At 51.0% G+C, this 17,601-nt stretch overlaps 1 protein-coding gene across 1 annotated transcript in view; it reads left to right on the plus strand.

Annotated features, from left to right (window-relative positions):
- The first annotated feature begins 7,323 nt into the window (after window positions 1-7,323).
- LOC144259302 (sodium- and chloride-dependent betaine transporter-like) overlaps window positions 7,324-17,601 on the plus strand; it is a 39,001-nt gene continuing 28,723 nt past the window's right edge. Inside the window, exons 1-2 of the mRNA XM_077807510.1 lie at window positions 7,324-7,513; window positions 17,031-17,165. Of these exons, the coding sequence (XP_077663636.1) occupies window positions 7,324-7,513; window positions 17,031-17,165 (325 nt within the window). The remainder of the gene's footprint in view (window positions 7,514-17,030; window positions 17,166-17,601) is intronic.

The raw sequence follows: 17,601 nt of genomic DNA on the forward strand, positions 1-17,601 counted from the left end.
TCAGGATGGTAAGTACCTTACAGGGTATTCAGATTCAAAACACAGAGGATCCCCCTCTGGGCAAAACCTTAAAGTTACAGAAAACAGGAATAAACCTCCCTCTTAACACAAGGAAAATTCACATAAAACAAAAGATAAACTATTCCACCTTGCCTGGGTTACCTATACTGGTTGCAATATTGGAGACTTGGATTAGGATGGGTTGGAGTAAAATGGATTTCTGTCTGGCCTCTCTCAGTCCCAAGAGAGAACAACCACATAAACAAAGAGCACAAACAAAAGCCTTCCCTCCTCCCCCCCCCCACCCCAAGATTTGAAAGTATCCTGTCCCCTTATTGGTCCTTTGGGTCAGGTGCCAGCCAGGTTACCTAAGTTCCTTAATCCTTTACAGGTAACAGGATGTTGCCTCTGGACAGGAGGGATTTTATAGCACTGTATACAGAAAGGTGGTTACCCTTCCCTTTATATTTATGACAGGCGTGGACTCTGTGGGTGGGTTCTCTGGGGCTGGAGCACCCACAGGGAAAATGTAGTGGGTGTAGCAGAGCACCCACTGGTGCCAAGCTCCCCCGCCCACTCTTCTGCCCCCAGCGCCTCTTGCGTGCTGGCGGCCCCATGCTTACCAACTCCTCCCCCCTCCTCCCAGTGTTTCTGGAGCGCCGTGAAAAGCTGATTTGCGGTGTTCAAGCTCTGAAAGGGAGGGGGAGGAGTGGGGATGGGGCACGCTTGGGGAAGGGGGTGGAGCAGGGGCGGAAAGAGGTGGGGTGGGGCCTGGAGCAGGGATGGGGGTCAAGCACCTCATGGCAAGATGAGAAGTTGACGCCTATGGTCCTGGTGGTGCCCTACGCAGCTGCGTGTGCTGTGTATGCCTAAGGATGGCCCTGCCATTCTCCTGTGCAGAAGTTAAGATGGCACCTTCAGCTGAGTCGTGGCTTTCTACCTTACCCCTGACTTTTCTTTACCACTCTCAAATGTCAGCTACTAGTGTGAAGGTGTTGATGTTAATGGGACCCATTCATGTGGGTTTGGGCTAGGTTTAAACTCATTAGCCAATCAAAAAGACCATGGGCATGCTGGGGAAATGCATCAAGTGAGTGCTCTCTAATACTTTTTAATGAATAGGATGTTCAACGCAATTTAGGACGTACTGTAGAAAGAGAGAAGTCATGGTTAAAACCTGTTAGCTGGTCATTATTTGTACAGATTAAATTTTTTCAGCATATAGTAAATTTGATGAAAAATGCATCTGTGGGGGACACTGAAACTATTCATGAAATTGGGTGAAATTTGGCAAATAGTTTTGGCCAAAAAAAAGAAATGGAAAAGTTTTGAAAGAATCAAAACCGTTCTTTTGCCATTTCAAAATGAAATGTTTCAACGTTTTGTTTCAAAATGAAACATTTTGACCATTTTGAAATGTTTTGTTTTTGACTTTTCATTTTAAGAGGATATTTCATTTAGAAGTTTAGCTAAATAAAATACACACACACAAAAAGGGTAAAGAGCGCCTGGAAATCACCTGAAATGAACTCCCTCTTCCAAATCATTTCAAGTTGAAACTATTTTTTTTTTCCATTTCAGCAGTGGGGAAAATTATTTCAGTTAGAACCAAACCTAATTTTCTCTCCCAGATTTTCTTTTGTCTCCTGAATTGAAAAATCAGCCCTGCAGAGCTCCGGCTCCAGCCTGAGCCCAAATGTCTATACCACACTTTTACAGCCCTGCAGCTTGAACCCTGCAAGCCTGAGTCTGCGGGCGTGGGCCAGCCATGGATGTTTAATTGTCATGTGGCCATATCTTGCCTGTCTAATCTTATTATATCCTGCCCTTCATTAAAGTATCTGAGCATTTCACACATTTATAGAAGTGTATGTAAAAATTTCTCTCTCTCTCGCTCTCTAATTTCAGGGACTTTGTGTCTTTTGGTTTGTTTGTTTGCGAGGTTGGATCCTAGTGTGAAGGTTTGTTCTTCTTTGAGCGCTTGCTCATGTCAGTTCCATTCTAGCTGTGCGTGCGCCCATGTGTGCAGCCGTCAGAGATTTTTGCCTTTAGTGGTACCTATAGTGCCAGCTGTAGTTAGGGTCCCAGTGGGATTTTGCCACAGGCGGGGCATGCCCTGGTCTCCCGGGTTCAAGCCCTGTTCAGACTGCAGCAGGCCTATGCCTGTGAGTGAACTCCACAGCAACTGCCTTAAGTGCCTGGGGGAGTCGCACGTTAAGGAACGGTGCCAGATCTGCAAAAGCTTTCGGCCCCACACCCAGAAGGAGCAGGGCATCCGCCTCAGGGCTCTCCTGATGGAGTCCACCCTTCGCCTGGCTTTTGAGTCATCTGGGCAGGTCGCACCAAGTGCCTCAGCCTGCACCTGTTGCCTCTTGATTATTAAAAAGATATTTCTTAATGATCAGTAATGAATACAATCATACAATACAAGGGCAGAGGGGATATTTTATTCTTGGGTTATAAATCTTTTTCCTCTTATAATATAAATCATACATGCTGCTAAGAAGGAAGGTCTTGTGTATGAGTCACATGCCTGGGAGCGAGTAGATCCATGTTCTATTCCCAGCTTTTCCTCAATTCCTACAACACACACATTCTTCTTCCTTGCAAGGCAACTCAGAGGAACGTCTAGAAGAGCTAGCTCTTAAATAGACACATCCTTGGGCCAACATGACACCCATATGCCTCATTTTCAATTGAATAGACACATTGCCTCCCAAGAACTCCAGTGAGCAGGGATAGGGCGTGTGCATGGCACACCATCCCTAGAGGACATGCTACCATATTTATCTCTTAGATAAAAAAATATGTATTTCTCTCTCCCCATCCTCTGGAAACCTAACTACCTGGTGGCTTAGCTGATATGAGTTCATTGTTTTTCATTTGACTTTCAAAATATGCTGTGCAAATATTTGAGTAACAATACCTCAAAAGGCAGAAAAGGGGAGGGGAAGGTTGTTTTTTCCATACTCAACTTTCAAAATCATTTTCTTTCTTTGTGAATTTTTAACAATATTAAAGTTAGTAAAACAAGACTTTTTTAAAGATGTGATGGTCCAAGTATAAACAAACTCACTGTGTATAAACACATTAAAATACTTTATATTTACTCCTCAACCATGTAATTGGTCTTTTTTTATCTGAAATTTGAAGAATATTCCCATCTTGCATGATTAGCTATAATCTAGGCAGGGCTTCTTCTGAATTCTGTACCATTGTTCTGGAATGTAACCAAGATTTTTCAATGGTGAATACAGAATCTGCTTTTCAAACACAAAACACAAAAGGCCAAAAATGCAATGTGATGGGATATCAAGTTATTGAAGAACCCTAAATAAGCATTTATGCGCCGGCTCCCGTGCACCCCCTGGCTAACCTTGCCACACTCGGGCTCTGAGGCTCCCAGGCATGTGAGCTGCCGCGGCTGCCGGGGCACGGGGCCCTGAGCCCTGAGCCTGCTCTGGAGGCTCACACTCCCAGGAGCCGCAGAGCCCGAGCACGGTGAGGGGGAAGCCGGAGGGTGCACAGGGGCCGCTGCCCACATGCATCTCCCGCAGCCTGCAGGAGCCACCTGGGGTGGGGGTGGGGGGGCGCCGGGCCGCAGCCTGGGCAGGAGGGGCGGGGGGCACGGCTGCTTCCCACTAGCAGCGCTGCTGCCTTTGCAGGGCTGCTCCACCCCCCCAACCCCCCCCAGCGCTGTGCCAGCTCCTCCATGGCTGGGGCTCGCCACCCCCACAAGCTGATGCTCTGGCTTTCTGGTGCCTCCAGAAGGCGGCTTCTCCCTGCTGAGCCAGGGCACCGCTTTTCGGCGCCCCCAACCACTTGGTGCCCTAGGCGATCGCCTAGTTCGCCTAGTGGTTGCACCGGCCCTGGGGACATATAAGGCAAAGGATTCTTCTTCCGCTACTTCCTAATCCTGAAGGAAGAAGGCCAAAGGGGGCCTCAGGCCCATCCTGGACCTGCATGGCCTCAACAAGTCTCTCAAGAACTTGAAGTTCTGCATGGTTTCCCTGGCCTCCATCATCCGCTCCATGGATCCGGGGGGACTGGTATGCCGCTCTCGACTTAAAGGACGCTTACTTCCATGTCTCCATATTCCCGGGCCACAGGCGCTTTCTGCGATTCATAGTGGCTGGGTGTTGCTTCCAGTTCATGGCATTACCCTTTGCCCTGTCCTAGGCCCCCAGGGTGTTCACAAAATGCGTGGTGCTGGTTGCAGCTTACCTGAGACGTCAGGGGGTCCAGATCTTCCCGTATCTTGACAACTGGCTCATCAAGGGCTGGTCCAATGGAGCCTCGACCTGGTGCAATCCATCTGCGATGATCTGGGCTTGTTAATAAACACAGAAGAGTCCACATTAACACCAGTCCAATGCATATTGTTTATCGGAGCAGTTCTCGACTCCACACGAGCCAGGGCCTTCCTTCTGGAGGCATGCTTCCAGGCCATGTCAGACTTGATTGCCCACGTAAAGAGCCATCCACCTACCACAGCCCACACATGCCTGCAACTGATGGGCCACATGGCTGCGTGCACATACGTGGTCCACCATGCTCATCTTCATCTATGAACTCTGCAGACATGGCTGGCCTCAGTCTATATTCCCGTGCCGAGCCACGTCCTTTCATCCTTGGACTGGTGATTGGATTGGGCGTTGGTGTTGCAGGGGGTTCCCTTCATGTTCCCGACTCCGTCGCTTACTCTGGTTTCAGACACATTGGACCTGGGCTGGGGAGCCCATCTGGGTGAGCTCAGCACCCAGGGCTGTTGGCTTCACAGCGATCTGGCCGTTCATATCAATGTTAGGAAGCTCAAAGCGGTTCACCTGGCCTGCCAGGCATTTTTGCTTCACCTGAAGGGCACGATGCAGGTCCTGATGGACAATTCAATCACGATATACTACATCAACAGGCAGGGCGGAGCCAGGTCTTCGGCCCTTTGTCAGGAAGCTGCGACATGCCATTCATCTGGTAGCCGCCCACCTGTCCGGAGCCAAGAATATCCTGGTATATCGCCTCAGCAAGACCTTCTCGTCTCGCCACGAGTGGTCGCTTCATCCAGAGGTGGTCAGCCTGATCTTCCACAGGTGGGGGACTCCCCAGGTGGACCTGTTTACGTCCAGACAGAACAGGAAGTGCCACATGTTCTGTTCTCTGCAGGGCAGGGACAAGGGCTCCCTGTCGGATGCCTTCTTGATTCCGTGGTCAGGAGCGCAGATGTACACCTTCCCGCCAGTGCCGCAAATACACAAGGTAAAGTAACACAAAGCATTGATCATTCTCATAGCTCTGGCATGGTCTCATCATCACTGGTTCAGCATGCTGCTGAGTCTCTTGGCAGCCACCCTGCTGCAGCTGCCTCTTCGACTGGATCTGCTATCACAGAACCACAGCAACCTGCTGCACCCGAACCTAGAGTCACTGCACTTGGCAGCTTGGCTGCTGCATGGCTAAGTGCAGACGAATGGGGGTGTTCCACTGGTGTCCAGCAGGTCTTACTGTGCAGCAGAAAACCGTCCACCAGGGCTACATATGTGGAAAAGTGGAAGCAGTTCATGTGTTGGGCCACAGACCAACACATTCATGTGGATGAGGCCCCGCTGCAGGACATCCTGGACTATTTACTGCACTTTAAGCACCAGGGTCTGTCGCTATCTTCGATCAAGGTACACGTGGTGGCCATTTTGGCGTTCCACCCTCTGCTTCGAGGCAGGTCAGTCTTCACCCATCCCATGACGGGGAGCTTCCTGAAGGGGTTGTAGCACCTTTACCCGCATGTATGAGACCCGGTCCCCACTTGGGACCTGAATCTTGTGCTGTCCAGGCTCGTGGGGCCCACCTTCAAACGCTTGCTCCCTTCTGCTTCTCTCTTGGAAGGTGTCTGTCTTGGTTGCTATAACTTCAGCCTGTAGGGTGTCCGAGACCAGGACGCTCATGTCAAAGCTGCCCTAGACAATCTTCTACAAGGACAAGATCCAGCTGCGTCGACACCCGGCCTTTCTGCCCAAGGTTGTCTCCCAGTTCCACACTGGTCAGGACATTTATTTACCAGTTCTTTGTCCAAAGCCTCATGCAAAGTATGAGGAGAGCAGGCTGCATACCTTGGATGTCAGAAGGGCATTGGCCTTCTACATTGATAGATCAAGGCCATTCTGTAAGTCAACACAGTTGTTTGTTGCTGTCGCTGACAAGATGGAAGGTTGCCCAGAGTTAGCCCAGAAAATCTCATCTTGGATCATGGCCTGCATCCGCTATTGCTACGAGCTGGCAAGGGTGCCCCCGCTGGTGATCGTGATGGCTCATTTGACTAGGGCACAAGTGTCATCAGCTGCCTTCCTGGAGCAGGTGCTGATCCAAGAGATCTGTCAGGCTGGGACCTGGTCATCCGTTCACACGTTCGTGTCACACAATATGCGCTGACCCAGCAAGTGCGAGATGATGCTGGCTTTGGCAGAGCATGCTGCAAGCTGTGAGACTCTAAGCTCGGAGTCCACCTCCGTTCATTCTGCTTGTGAGTCTCCTAGAATGGAATCTACATGAGTAAGCACTTGAAGAAGAAAAAACAGCTACCTATCTTTTGTAACTGTTGTTCTTCGAGATATGTTGCTAATGTCCATCCCATTACTCTGTGCATATCTCTCTATCAGTGTTATAAAGGCGGACAATTTATGAGTTTACCCTGTATAAGCTTTATACAGAGTAAAATGGATTTATTTGGGGTTTGGATTGGGATCTGGGTATCTGGGTGCTAGAGACAGGAGCACTTCTTAAGCTGTTTTCAGTTAAGTATGCAGTTTTGGGGGACGTGGTTCAGGCCTGGGTCTGTGTTTGCAGTAGGCTAGCATGTCTTGCTCTACAAGACGGGGTACTGAAGTCCCAAGCTGGCAGGGAAAACGGGCTCAGAGGTAGTCTCAGGACATCAGGTGGCAGTCCCAAGGGGGTCTCTGTGACCCAAACCGTCACACCGGACATTTTAAAAAGGTTTTGTCATCAGTGACAGGGAGGCTATTGGGAATAAGAGGATGGGGAGGAGGTGGGTCTAGTCAAAGGGAGGTGGAGATGAAGGTGGGGCCAGGACTCTGTTTCAGCTGACGAATCAGTTGGCTTCTGTCTTTTAAGAAACAGCCCCTTGTATGGTGCAACTAGTTCTCAGATGGAGTTTCCCTGGACTATGCTGGGAATTGCCCTGAGCTGAGGCTTCTGTCACAATACGAATTTGGGTAGCTGAGTCCCTTCCCAGCTCATTTCACCTGTGTGTCCTGTAACAGCTTCTTACAGTATGTTCTCTGTTTTCCCTCCCAGTTTCCCCTGCTCAGTTGGGCCATGGAGAGTAAAGCAGCTGTGGAGGCTGAGCCAAATGGGGGCATGGTGCTGCTCAAAGAAGAGAAGCCTGAAATGGAGGCAAGAGGCCAGTGGAGTAATAAAATAGAGTTTATGCTATCCGTGGCTGGGGAGATCGTCGGCCTGGGCAATGTCTGGAGGTTCCCTTATCTCTGTTACAAAAATGGAGGTGGTAAGTCCATAAAAGTGCAGGCTACGTGAGATGTTGGCCGAGGAATATGAGCACCAGAGCAGGCGCTTTCATCCGTTCATATATACACAATGCTGCCTTTGGTGGGACACAACTGAGAGTATGAATGCAGGACAAATTGCTAAGAGCATGGCAGTTACATCCCCCTTCACTGCTGCTTCTTGCATGACTTGCTTAATTCCTTAGTCCAGTAAAACTGCAGTAAGTTCTTCACTACTAAGGCACGCCAAGCCAGCCAAACAGAGAGGGCTTTGGTCTCACCCCACTGGCTAACCATAAGTCATACAATTCCCTTAGACACTCCAGTTTCCCAGAATCGCCACCAGTGCCACTCGTTATGGGGATGAATGGTTATGAAAACCAATACCCCAGTAAAAGAAAAAAGGTTCTCCCGATCCCAAAGGACCAAGCCCCAGACCCAGGTCAATACACCAGTTAGATCTTACCGACAAATCATGCTGTTGCCAATCCTTTAGAATCTAAAATCTAAAGGTTTATTCATAAAAAGAAAGAAATATAGATGAGAGCTAAAATTGGTTAAATGGAATCAATTACATACAGTAATGGCAAAGTTCTTGGTTCAGGCTTGTAGCAGTGATGGAATAAATTGCAGGTTCAAATCAAGTCTCTGGAGTACATCCACAGCTTGGATGGGTCAATCAGTCCTTTGTTCAGAGCTTCAGTGTAGCACAGTTCCTCTAGAGGTTAGAAGCAGGATTGAAGACAAGATGGAGGAGCTGCAGCAGCCTTTTATAGTCTCTTGCCATGTGGCCTCTGCTTTCTTTGTCCTAAAAACAAGCTGTCTAGCTCATGGCATGGAAAAACCTTGGAGTTCTGTCTATACGTGTGTCCCTGCATGCCTTGCTGAGTCACAAGGCGTATCTGCCTTCTCTCAATGGGTCACTTCTGTAGCTGATGGCCTTTAATGGGCATCAAGGAAGCTAGGCTGTGCTGATGCCAAATTGTCTGGGGTGCCACCCAGAAGAATAGCACAATTTTGAAATACAGACAGTATAAAGCCAATACTTATAACTTTAAATACCAAAATGATGCATGCAAACAGATAGCATAATCATAACCAGCAAACCATAACCTTGTCTTAGACACCTTATTTGACTCCCTTTATACAAGATTTGGTGCCACTACAGGACCTGGGTTGCAACAATGACCTATATGGTCCCAGTTTGTGTCAGTAATGTCACAGCCCATACATAGAGACCAAGCCCACCCCCATGCCTTTAATGAAGTAATCATGCAGTGAGGTAAAATGAGCTGTGGGAGACAAATCTCACTCCATGGGTGGATGCTCAGAGTAGCTCTGCCAGACAGAGAGGAGCAATCCAGCTTTCAGTAGGCTCCCCATCTTAATAATGGATGAACCTCTAGGTTTGCCATTTGTAGAGGCAGCCAACAGGTGAGATGCTTATCTAAAAACACAGCTGAATTATCAGAACCTTTGGGGGCTCCCACTCCCAGGGAACCCACCCTGACAGTTCCCCCACCCAACAGTCCCTGGGACCCTTCGTCCCCAGCCCCAATGCATTCCCCCTCCTCCCAGCTATTCCTAAGCTCTCTCTGATCATAGCTGATCTTCTGGCAGGGGAAAATGCTTTGTTGCTGTTATCTCCTTCAGGGCCTGGGCTCCTCCTCAAGGGCACCTGGACAACTGTTCCCCTATCCTGTATGTTCTGTGACCCAGCTGGTGCTCCTGTCCCCACTAAACTCACCCTTCAGGCCTGACTGGCCCATGATTGTAGCCTTTCTCACAGTACTTTGGTATTTTTGGTAATCCCTGACAGGAAAAACACTTATTCCAACAGAGGTGTGTTGTCCCCAATGAATTCTAAAGCTGAGTAAGGTCACCAGATTTTCAAAGCCAAAGGGCAAGGCACTTGTCCTGGTGTAAAGATGAATTTGAGGAGCTTCAGGAAGGTGTGCCTGGGACGATGAGCAAGGAAAGGATACCTCTACCTCTTTCCCAGTAATAGATCTATAAGTAGCCAACTCCTGGCCCGGGGAAACATTCCCACAGAAAGAGTCCATCCCCCTTCACTGCTGCTTCTTGCATGACTTGCTTAATTCCTTAGTCCAGTAAAACTGCAGTAAGATCTTTAACATGGTTAAAAATGAAATTTTTCTAGTGACCATAAAATGAAACACAGAGCAGCGGGGGGTGGGAGATAATTGAACGTCAGCAGTTTGTTTATAAAAATGGTTGGATTTTGATTTATTAAGGAAAACTAAAACTAAAAGAACATAGTCCTGTAAGGTATTAAGAACACACCTTGTGCTTCCATTCCATGGTCAGGTCCTGAGATAATGTTTACAATCATATATACCACTCCCCCTTTGACTTCCCATTCAGTAAAGGCCAGGTCACAGTGACCTTGCATTTGGATCTCTTTTCCCAGGTGAAGCAGGAGTATCAGGATTGATAATCCTTGCAGTCTCTATCGTGACCAGTGTAACTGAAAAGACTACTTGCATAATTTCTGTTGCATTGAAAATTACTGAATTATTTGCCTCAGTGATTTTTTCTAATGTAGCTGTAACATATCAGGCTGTGATCTTATTAGATCTCTCAAACTGAACACAGCTGGGTCTGGGCAAAACTTGGCTGGGAGACTACCACAGAAAATTCAAGATGCTGCAGAAAGTGGCTTTCATGTTTTAGTACAAAGCACCCTTCCCGTTGAGAACCAATGGCTCAGAACTGTGTTGGGGGGAGGAGGGGGTCGGCTGACCACTTGTACAGTCATGAGAGCTTCCATGTCATTTTTTGCAAAAGTAGATGTTAACCCTGGTATCCTGGCCAGCACTTTGGGAACTTCAGAATGGAAAGAAGCTTTATAAATGTAAGGTGGCACTCTTATAAATGATTATTGATTAAATTGATCAGCCCAGGACAATCAGAATCAGAAAACAGGGTATGGGATCTCCCTATGGATTCATCTAATCAAGTACTGGATAATACTGTTGCCTCACAAGAACTCTGACTGAAGGTCTTTTATGTGGCTGTGCAGTGAGGTGGTGTGGCTCCCTGCCACCCCGGAGAGAGACGAGTCTCTCCGGACACCAGAGTGGGCGGAGCCAGGGAGCTCTAAGACCGCCCCCAAGGGGGTCAGGCATTGCCCCGGAAGTATAAAGGCCCGACCTCAGAGCTCACTGGGAGAGCAGCTGCCGGGGAGGTCTGATGCCTCCGGCCCAGCTCACAACTGGGAAACCCCAGCGGCATGCAGTAAACCCGAGGACTGGCCTGACCTGCCCCGTGCCAGCTACCCGGAGGAGTTGCCAAGCCTGCCCCGTGCCAGCTACCCGGAGGAGTAGCTGAGTCTGTCCCACGCCAGCTACCAGGAGGAGCTGCCGAGTCTACCCCTCGCCAGCTATCCCAAGGAACCCATGGTGCTGGACCCCCCTGAGGACACCACCCTGACGCAGGTTCCTCAAGAGGGGGAGTCTGGAAGTAGCACGGAAGCAGCTGACCCTAGTCTGGCTGTGACACTGCCAGAACCCATGTCCGTGTGTTGCAGCCAGGATCCCCACTGATGCAGCTGCTGCTGGTAGGGCCCCGGGTTGGGACGCAGTGGAGTGGGAGGGCCTGCATCCCCCCTGCCACCCAACTCGCGGGTGGCAGTCTCCCCCTCTCCCAGGCCCTTTGGAACCTAGGGCCTGGGCTCACTGTGTATCTACTGTTGTTGCTCAGCCCCGGCCTGAGGGCCTGACTCACCATTGCCTCGCCCTGACCTAGGGTCTGGGCTTACTGTGTTTATTTCTGCCCTCACAAAGGCCGCAGAGGAAGACTCCTGTGCCCGAACTAATTCCCCACAAGACAGCTTCCCGAGTTTAGTGAGGTGGTATGGTTCCCCGCCGCCCCGGAAAGAGATGAGCCCTGGCTAATCTGTCTACACGTGGTGGAGAACATGGGCATGATCACTCGACCCCTGTGAGAAGGGGTTTCGGGGGGAACGTACCCCAGAAAAAGCCATGGATATGGACAAACTTATCAAGTTCCTGACTGAGAGTCAGGAGTGGCAGCTTCCTCGTGGCTGAAGCGCCAGTGGGGCCAGCTACCAGAGCCCACCCCCAGGGCCAGAGCACCCTAAACCAAAAAAGAAAGGGGGCATTCAGACCGAAGTGCGGAGTCTCCCATGCGGGCAAGAGGCTAGCTCGGGGCTTTGGGCCAAATGCCCTAAACTCCCACCTCAACAAGGATCCATGCCCACCGTATCGAATGTTCTGAGGACCAATCGGAGTCCACCAGGGGCCCAACAGGAGCCCCCACCTAGGGTGGTCGCCCGGAAATCGGGAAATATGGCCACTTGCAGTGTGACTGCACTGAGATGGACTGCAGCTTTGGCCACGTCTGTGCGGGAGAGACCCGGGCCCGGCTGCCACAGGTCCCCAAGATCACGGTTCTGGTAGTTGTCGGGGACCACCTAACCCTGGCCCTGATCAATTCAGGCTGTGGCCAGATGTTAATCCGTCAGACCTTGGGGCCCCAGGCCAACCCCCCCTGGGGACGATCTGGCTGCAATGCATCCATGGCAGCGTGCGGCCCTCCCCCAGTGCCTGGATCCCGCTAACGGTGTCCTCGGTCACACAACAGATGGTTGTCAGCCTGGCTCCTTGACTAGCCTACCAGGTGATTCTGGGGCGGGACTGGCCTGTGTTCGAGGAGATCCTCCGCTCGACCCCTGCACTGGAAGGAGATTGCCCCGAGGCCCAATTGGAGGAGGAGACCCCGGACCCTGAGGGAGGGACCGAGGAAACTGAGGACCCCCTGCCTGGGCCGACTGTCGAACCCCGACTTAACGCCAACTTTTGCCATGATCAAAGAGCAGACCCCACTCTTAGTTGGGTCTACAAATGACTAGCCGCTGTTGATGGAGCCGTGATCGACCCACATTGTGCATATCAGTGGCCCTGTTTCGAGCTATGTCATGACCGTCTTTACCAGGCGGAACGGGATCCACACACGGAAGAACCATGGACGCAGCTGCTGGTGCCTCGGTGCCACTGACGAGCAGTAATGAAGCTCGCACACGACATCCCTGCTGCAGGGCACTTGGGCCATGAAAAGACCCTTGCCCGGATTTTGACATGGTTCTTCTGGCCCAGCGTTCACCAGGAGGTGAGGAACTATTGTAGCTCCTGCCCAGAGTGCCAGTTAGCGCCTTCCCCCACGGGTGCCCAATGCCCCTTTGGTTTCCATGTCCATAGTGGAGATGCCATTTGAGCGGGTGGCCATGGGCCTCGTGGGCCCGCTCCCGAGAAGTGCCGCGGGATTCCACTATGTGCTGGTCATCATTGATTATGCTGCCCATTTTCCCCTAGGCTGTGCCACTGCGGAGCACCACTGCCTGAACCATTGCTGATGAACTAGTGAAGATCTTCTCTCGAGTGGGCCTGCCCTGGGAAATCCTAACTGACCAGGGCACCAATTTCACCTCCTGGCTGTTGCAGCAGGTATGCGAGCTCCTGGGATTTAAACAGTTACACACTTCCGTCTACCACCACAGATTGAGAGGCTGGTGGAACGATTCAATCGGACCCTGAAGGAGATGTTGTGCAAGTTTCCCCCAGAGGAGAGACGCCTGGGACCAGATACTCCCACCCTTACTGCTGGCAATCTGCAAGGTACCCCAGTCATCAACAAAATTTTCCTTGTTCGAGCTACTATATGGCCACCGCCCATGGGGCCTGTTAGATTTAATGTAGGAGACATGGGAGCAATCTCCATCTCCAACCCAGGGCCTCCTGAAGTATGGTCTCCAGCTCCAGGAGCACCTTGTTCAGGCTGGAACCCTAGCACACAAAAACTTAAAAGCTGCGCAGGAAGTCCAGGCACGAACCTATAACCAGGAAGCACGGGTCCGTGCCTTTGAGCCAGGTGATCGGGTCCTGCTCCTCCTACCGTCGAGTGAATCGAACCTACTGGCCCTTGGGCAGGGACCCTATGAGGTGGCCCGGAAGGTCGGGCCCGTCACCTATGAGGTCCACCAGCCCGACCGGCGCAAGAAGACCCAGCAATATCATGTGAATCTATTGAAACCATGGCGAAAGCGGGAGGGCCTATTAATTAACCCTTACCCGCCAGAACCAGAGTTGCGGCCCAGTGCGTCTCTGACAGAAGACCCTGCAGGCCCCCAGCTCGGCGACACACTCACAGAGGAGCAGCGAAAGCAGGCCCAATGCCTCCTGCAGGCTTTCAGGAGAACCTTTATGGTCCTACCTGGTTACATGACCCTGGTCCATCATGCCATCCAGACCAAGCCAGGGAAGGTAATCTGCTGCACCGAATGCGGCAGGAGGTCGAGGAGGAAGTACAGGCCAGGCTAGCCCTAGGAGTCATCGAGCCGCTGCAGAGTGAGTGGCGCAGTCCAGTGGTCTTGGTTCCCAAACCTGATGCAACACGGTACTCCTGTATAGACTTCCGGGGAGTCAACACCATCTCAAGGTTTGATGCATATCCTCTGCCCCGTGTGGATGAACTGCTTGGCCGCCTAGGGGCGGCCTGTTTCATCACCACCCTCGACCTCAGTAAGGAGTACTGGCAGATCCCGCTCGATTTCATCTCCAAGGAGAAGACGGCATTCGCCACCCCAACAGGACTTTACCAATTTACCCGAATGCCCTTCTGCCTCCTTGGTGACGTTCCAACAACTAATGGATCACCTTCTATGGCCCCATCAAAACTATGCTGCGGCGTATTTGGATGATGTAGTCTACAGCTGCCAGTGGGGGGACCACCTGGAATGTGTAGCCGCGGTCCTGAGATCCTGGTGAAAGGTGGGACTAATGGCCAATCCAAAAAAGTGTCGCATTGGATGGCAAGAGGCAATGTACCTCGGATACACCATAGTGGGAGGATGAGTGAAATCCCTTATGGGAAAGGTTCAAGCACTGGCAGCCTGGCCGCCACCGACCGTGAAACGCCAAGTGCGGCAATTCCTGGGGCTCGCCGGCTACTATCGGCGATTCATCCCCCCCGTTTGCTTCCATCGCAGCCCCCTTAATGGGACTTTTGACTAAGGACAGCCCCCGGTGCGTGCTGTGGACCCAAGAATATGAAGACGCCTTCCAGACACTCAAGGAGTGCCTCTGCCAGGAGCCGGTCCTATATAGCCCACAATTTGACTGTGACTTCATCCTCCACACGGACCTCCTTCCATCCTACCTCAGAGGTAGGGCTTGGGACCGTCCTGTCCCAAGAAGACCATCCGGTCTTGTATTAAATTATTCCCCCGCGAGAAGAACTACGCGGTAATAGCTGCAAGTGCTTCTTTCTCTAAATGGGCCTGTGACAACCTGCGGTACTACCTTCTCAGGGCCCCATTTACACTAGTCACGAACCATGCCCCACTCCAGTGGTTAACCAGAATGAAAAACAGTAGACTAAAGTGCTGATATCTGGCATTACAGCCCTATGCTTTCGCCATCCGGCACAGGGCCGGCAAAGACCATGCAAATGCCAACTTCCTCTCCTGCCTAGGAGGGATGGAAGAGCCTGGCCCCAACGAGTGGGAGCCGGATTTGAGGGGATGTGTGTGTAGTGGGGCGGTGTGGTTCCCCATCGCCCCGGAGAGAGACGAGTCCCTCCAGACACCAGAATTGGTGGAGCCAGGGCGCTCTGAGCCCGTCCTCCCAGGGGGTCAGGCGTTGCCCCAGAAGTATAAAGTTCCAACCTCAGGGCTCACTGGGAGAGCAGCCGCCGGGGAGGCCAGACACCTCTGGCCTAGCTCGCGATTGGGAAACCCCAGCAGCCTGCAGTATACCTGAGGACTGGCCCGACCTGCCCCGCGCCAGCTACCCAGAGGAGTTGCTGAGTCTACCCCTCGCCAGCTATCCCGAGGAACCCCTGGTGCTGGACCCCCCTGAGGACACCACCCTGACCCAGGTACCTCAAGAGGGGGAGTCTGGAAGTAGCCCAGGGACAGCCGACCCTAGTCTGGCTGCGACCCTGCCAGAACCCATGTCCGTGTGTTGCGGCCAGGATCCCCACTGATGCAGCAGTGCGTCTTCTGCTTGCTGCTAGGGCCCCAGGCTGGGACGCAGCGGAGTGGGAGGCCCTGCGGGTGGCAGTCTCCCCCTCTTCTAGGCCCTTTGGAACCTAGGGCCTGGGCTTACTGTGTATCTACTGATGTTGCTCAGCCCCGGCCTGAGGGCCTGACTCACCATTGTCCCGCCCTGACCTAGGGCCTGGGCTTACTGTTTATACTGTTGTCGCTCAGCCCCTGCCTGAAGGCCTGAGCACCTGACTCACCGTTGCCTCGCCCTGACCTAGGGCGTGGGCTTACTGTGTTTATTTCTGCCCTCACAAAAGCCGCAGAGGCAGACTCCCACGGCCGAACTAATTCCCCATCTTCCCGAGTTTAATGAGGCGGTGTGGTTCCCCGCCACCCAGGAGAGATGAGCCCCGGCTAACCTCTCTACAGGCTGTGAAAGGAGCAGCTGCCTTTAGCTGAATATGTACAGGATCTATGTTTCCTACTTCATGAACTTGGACTGATCCTGCCTGGATGTGATGGGTCTGCTCGCCCTAGGTCCCCTGCAGCTATAGTACATCTGTGTTTAGGGAATATTTTGATGTTGCTCTTTATTTTAACATTATTGGCATAAGAACAAGGGGAAATGCACTTTATTTAGACCCAATTGTTAATTATCCGTCATAGGAAGGAATGTGGGTCTGCAAGACTGATTCTGGCAAGGGAGAAACAGATCTAAGAAGAACCAGATTTGCCTTTGAGAGAAGGAGCCCAAATCTTTGTTCCAAACATCTGTGTTTTTTATCAGAGGACGGGGGCAAAGGATGGGAATATATACCATTTGTTCCCTGTGTCTGATGAAGCCCTGAGGGCTGTTGTTTCAACCAGGAGGGAATGGCATTTGCCTGCCTTGTGTCTGCCCTTAGACTGAGGTGGGTGGGTTCTTAAGTGTGGAATCCAGCTGCTCTCTTTGGAAAGGCAAATTAGGAGATGGGAGAAGGAAAGGCTGGAGACTAAACTAAGATCCTGGCAGCAATTGAGAATCAACTTGAGAGAGCTGTGCTGTTACTGCTAGGTAAGGAGGACCCAGTTTGGATACAATAAGATTTCCTCTTACCTTCCCAAACCTTTGCTCAAACCAGTTTTAAAGGTTGAAAAGTATAGTCAATGTTTATTTTCTGTGGGCTTTTCTTATCTTCTTGCCTTTCTGCTCTTCCAGGTTCTGGCCAGGACCAGATGCAGAAGTGCTGAAATAGCATGAGGACGGTGGTGCTTGTGATATTTCCAGGACAAGAAGAAGAAAGCCGAGAGGCTGTTCTCTTGCAAGATCTACACAGTTTTGCAGGCCAACAGGTCCATTTAGTTCAGATAGGCATCTACATTCAAGGGTGTTTACCTGAGCCTTGATGGTACATCTTGCTTGTTCGTGTAGCTGGTAATGAGTGGTTATGATAATGTAGAGTAGTAAAGATTCCTCCATTTTCCACCCACCCACCCACTCTCTCTCTCTGCAGGTGCCTTCTTCATCCCCTACCTTATCTTCCTCTTTAGTTGTGGGATCCCAGTGTTCTTCCTGGAGACAGCTCTAGGACAGTACACCAGCCAGGGAGGGATCACTGCCTGGAGGAAGATCTGCCCTCTCTTTGAAGGTGAGTCAATGAATGGGTTTCTCAGGTCCATGATGGAATTTCTGGGTCTCATAGGCTTTTGTATGAAAAATTTCAAAAGGTCTAGTTCTTGTTCTGAAGCAGAATAAAAACAAATGACCAAAACCTTGACTTTTTTTGTTAAATGGAATTCTAGTTTTCTGGACAGCCCTTTAAAACCACAGAGAATTGACCTCACAACTATTCTGAAGTTTTATGATCCCCATTTTACAGAGGGGGAAACTGAGGCAGAGAAAGATTAAGTGATTTGCTCATATTGGCATTTGCTGATATTGGCAGAGCCAGGATTAGAAGCTACCTCCTACAATCATAGAAGATTAGGGTTGGAAGAGACCTCAGGAGGTCATCTAGTCCAACCCCCTGCTCAAAGCAGGACTAACCCCAACTAAATCATCCCAGCCAGGGCTTTGTCAAGCTG

This window comes from Eretmochelys imbricata, chromosome 1 (genome assembly GCF_965152235.1).
Source record: "Eretmochelys imbricata isolate rEreImb1 chromosome 1, rEreImb1.hap1, whole genome shotgun sequence".
Taxonomy (NCBI): Eukaryota; Metazoa; Chordata; order Testudines; family Cheloniidae; genus Eretmochelys; species Eretmochelys imbricata.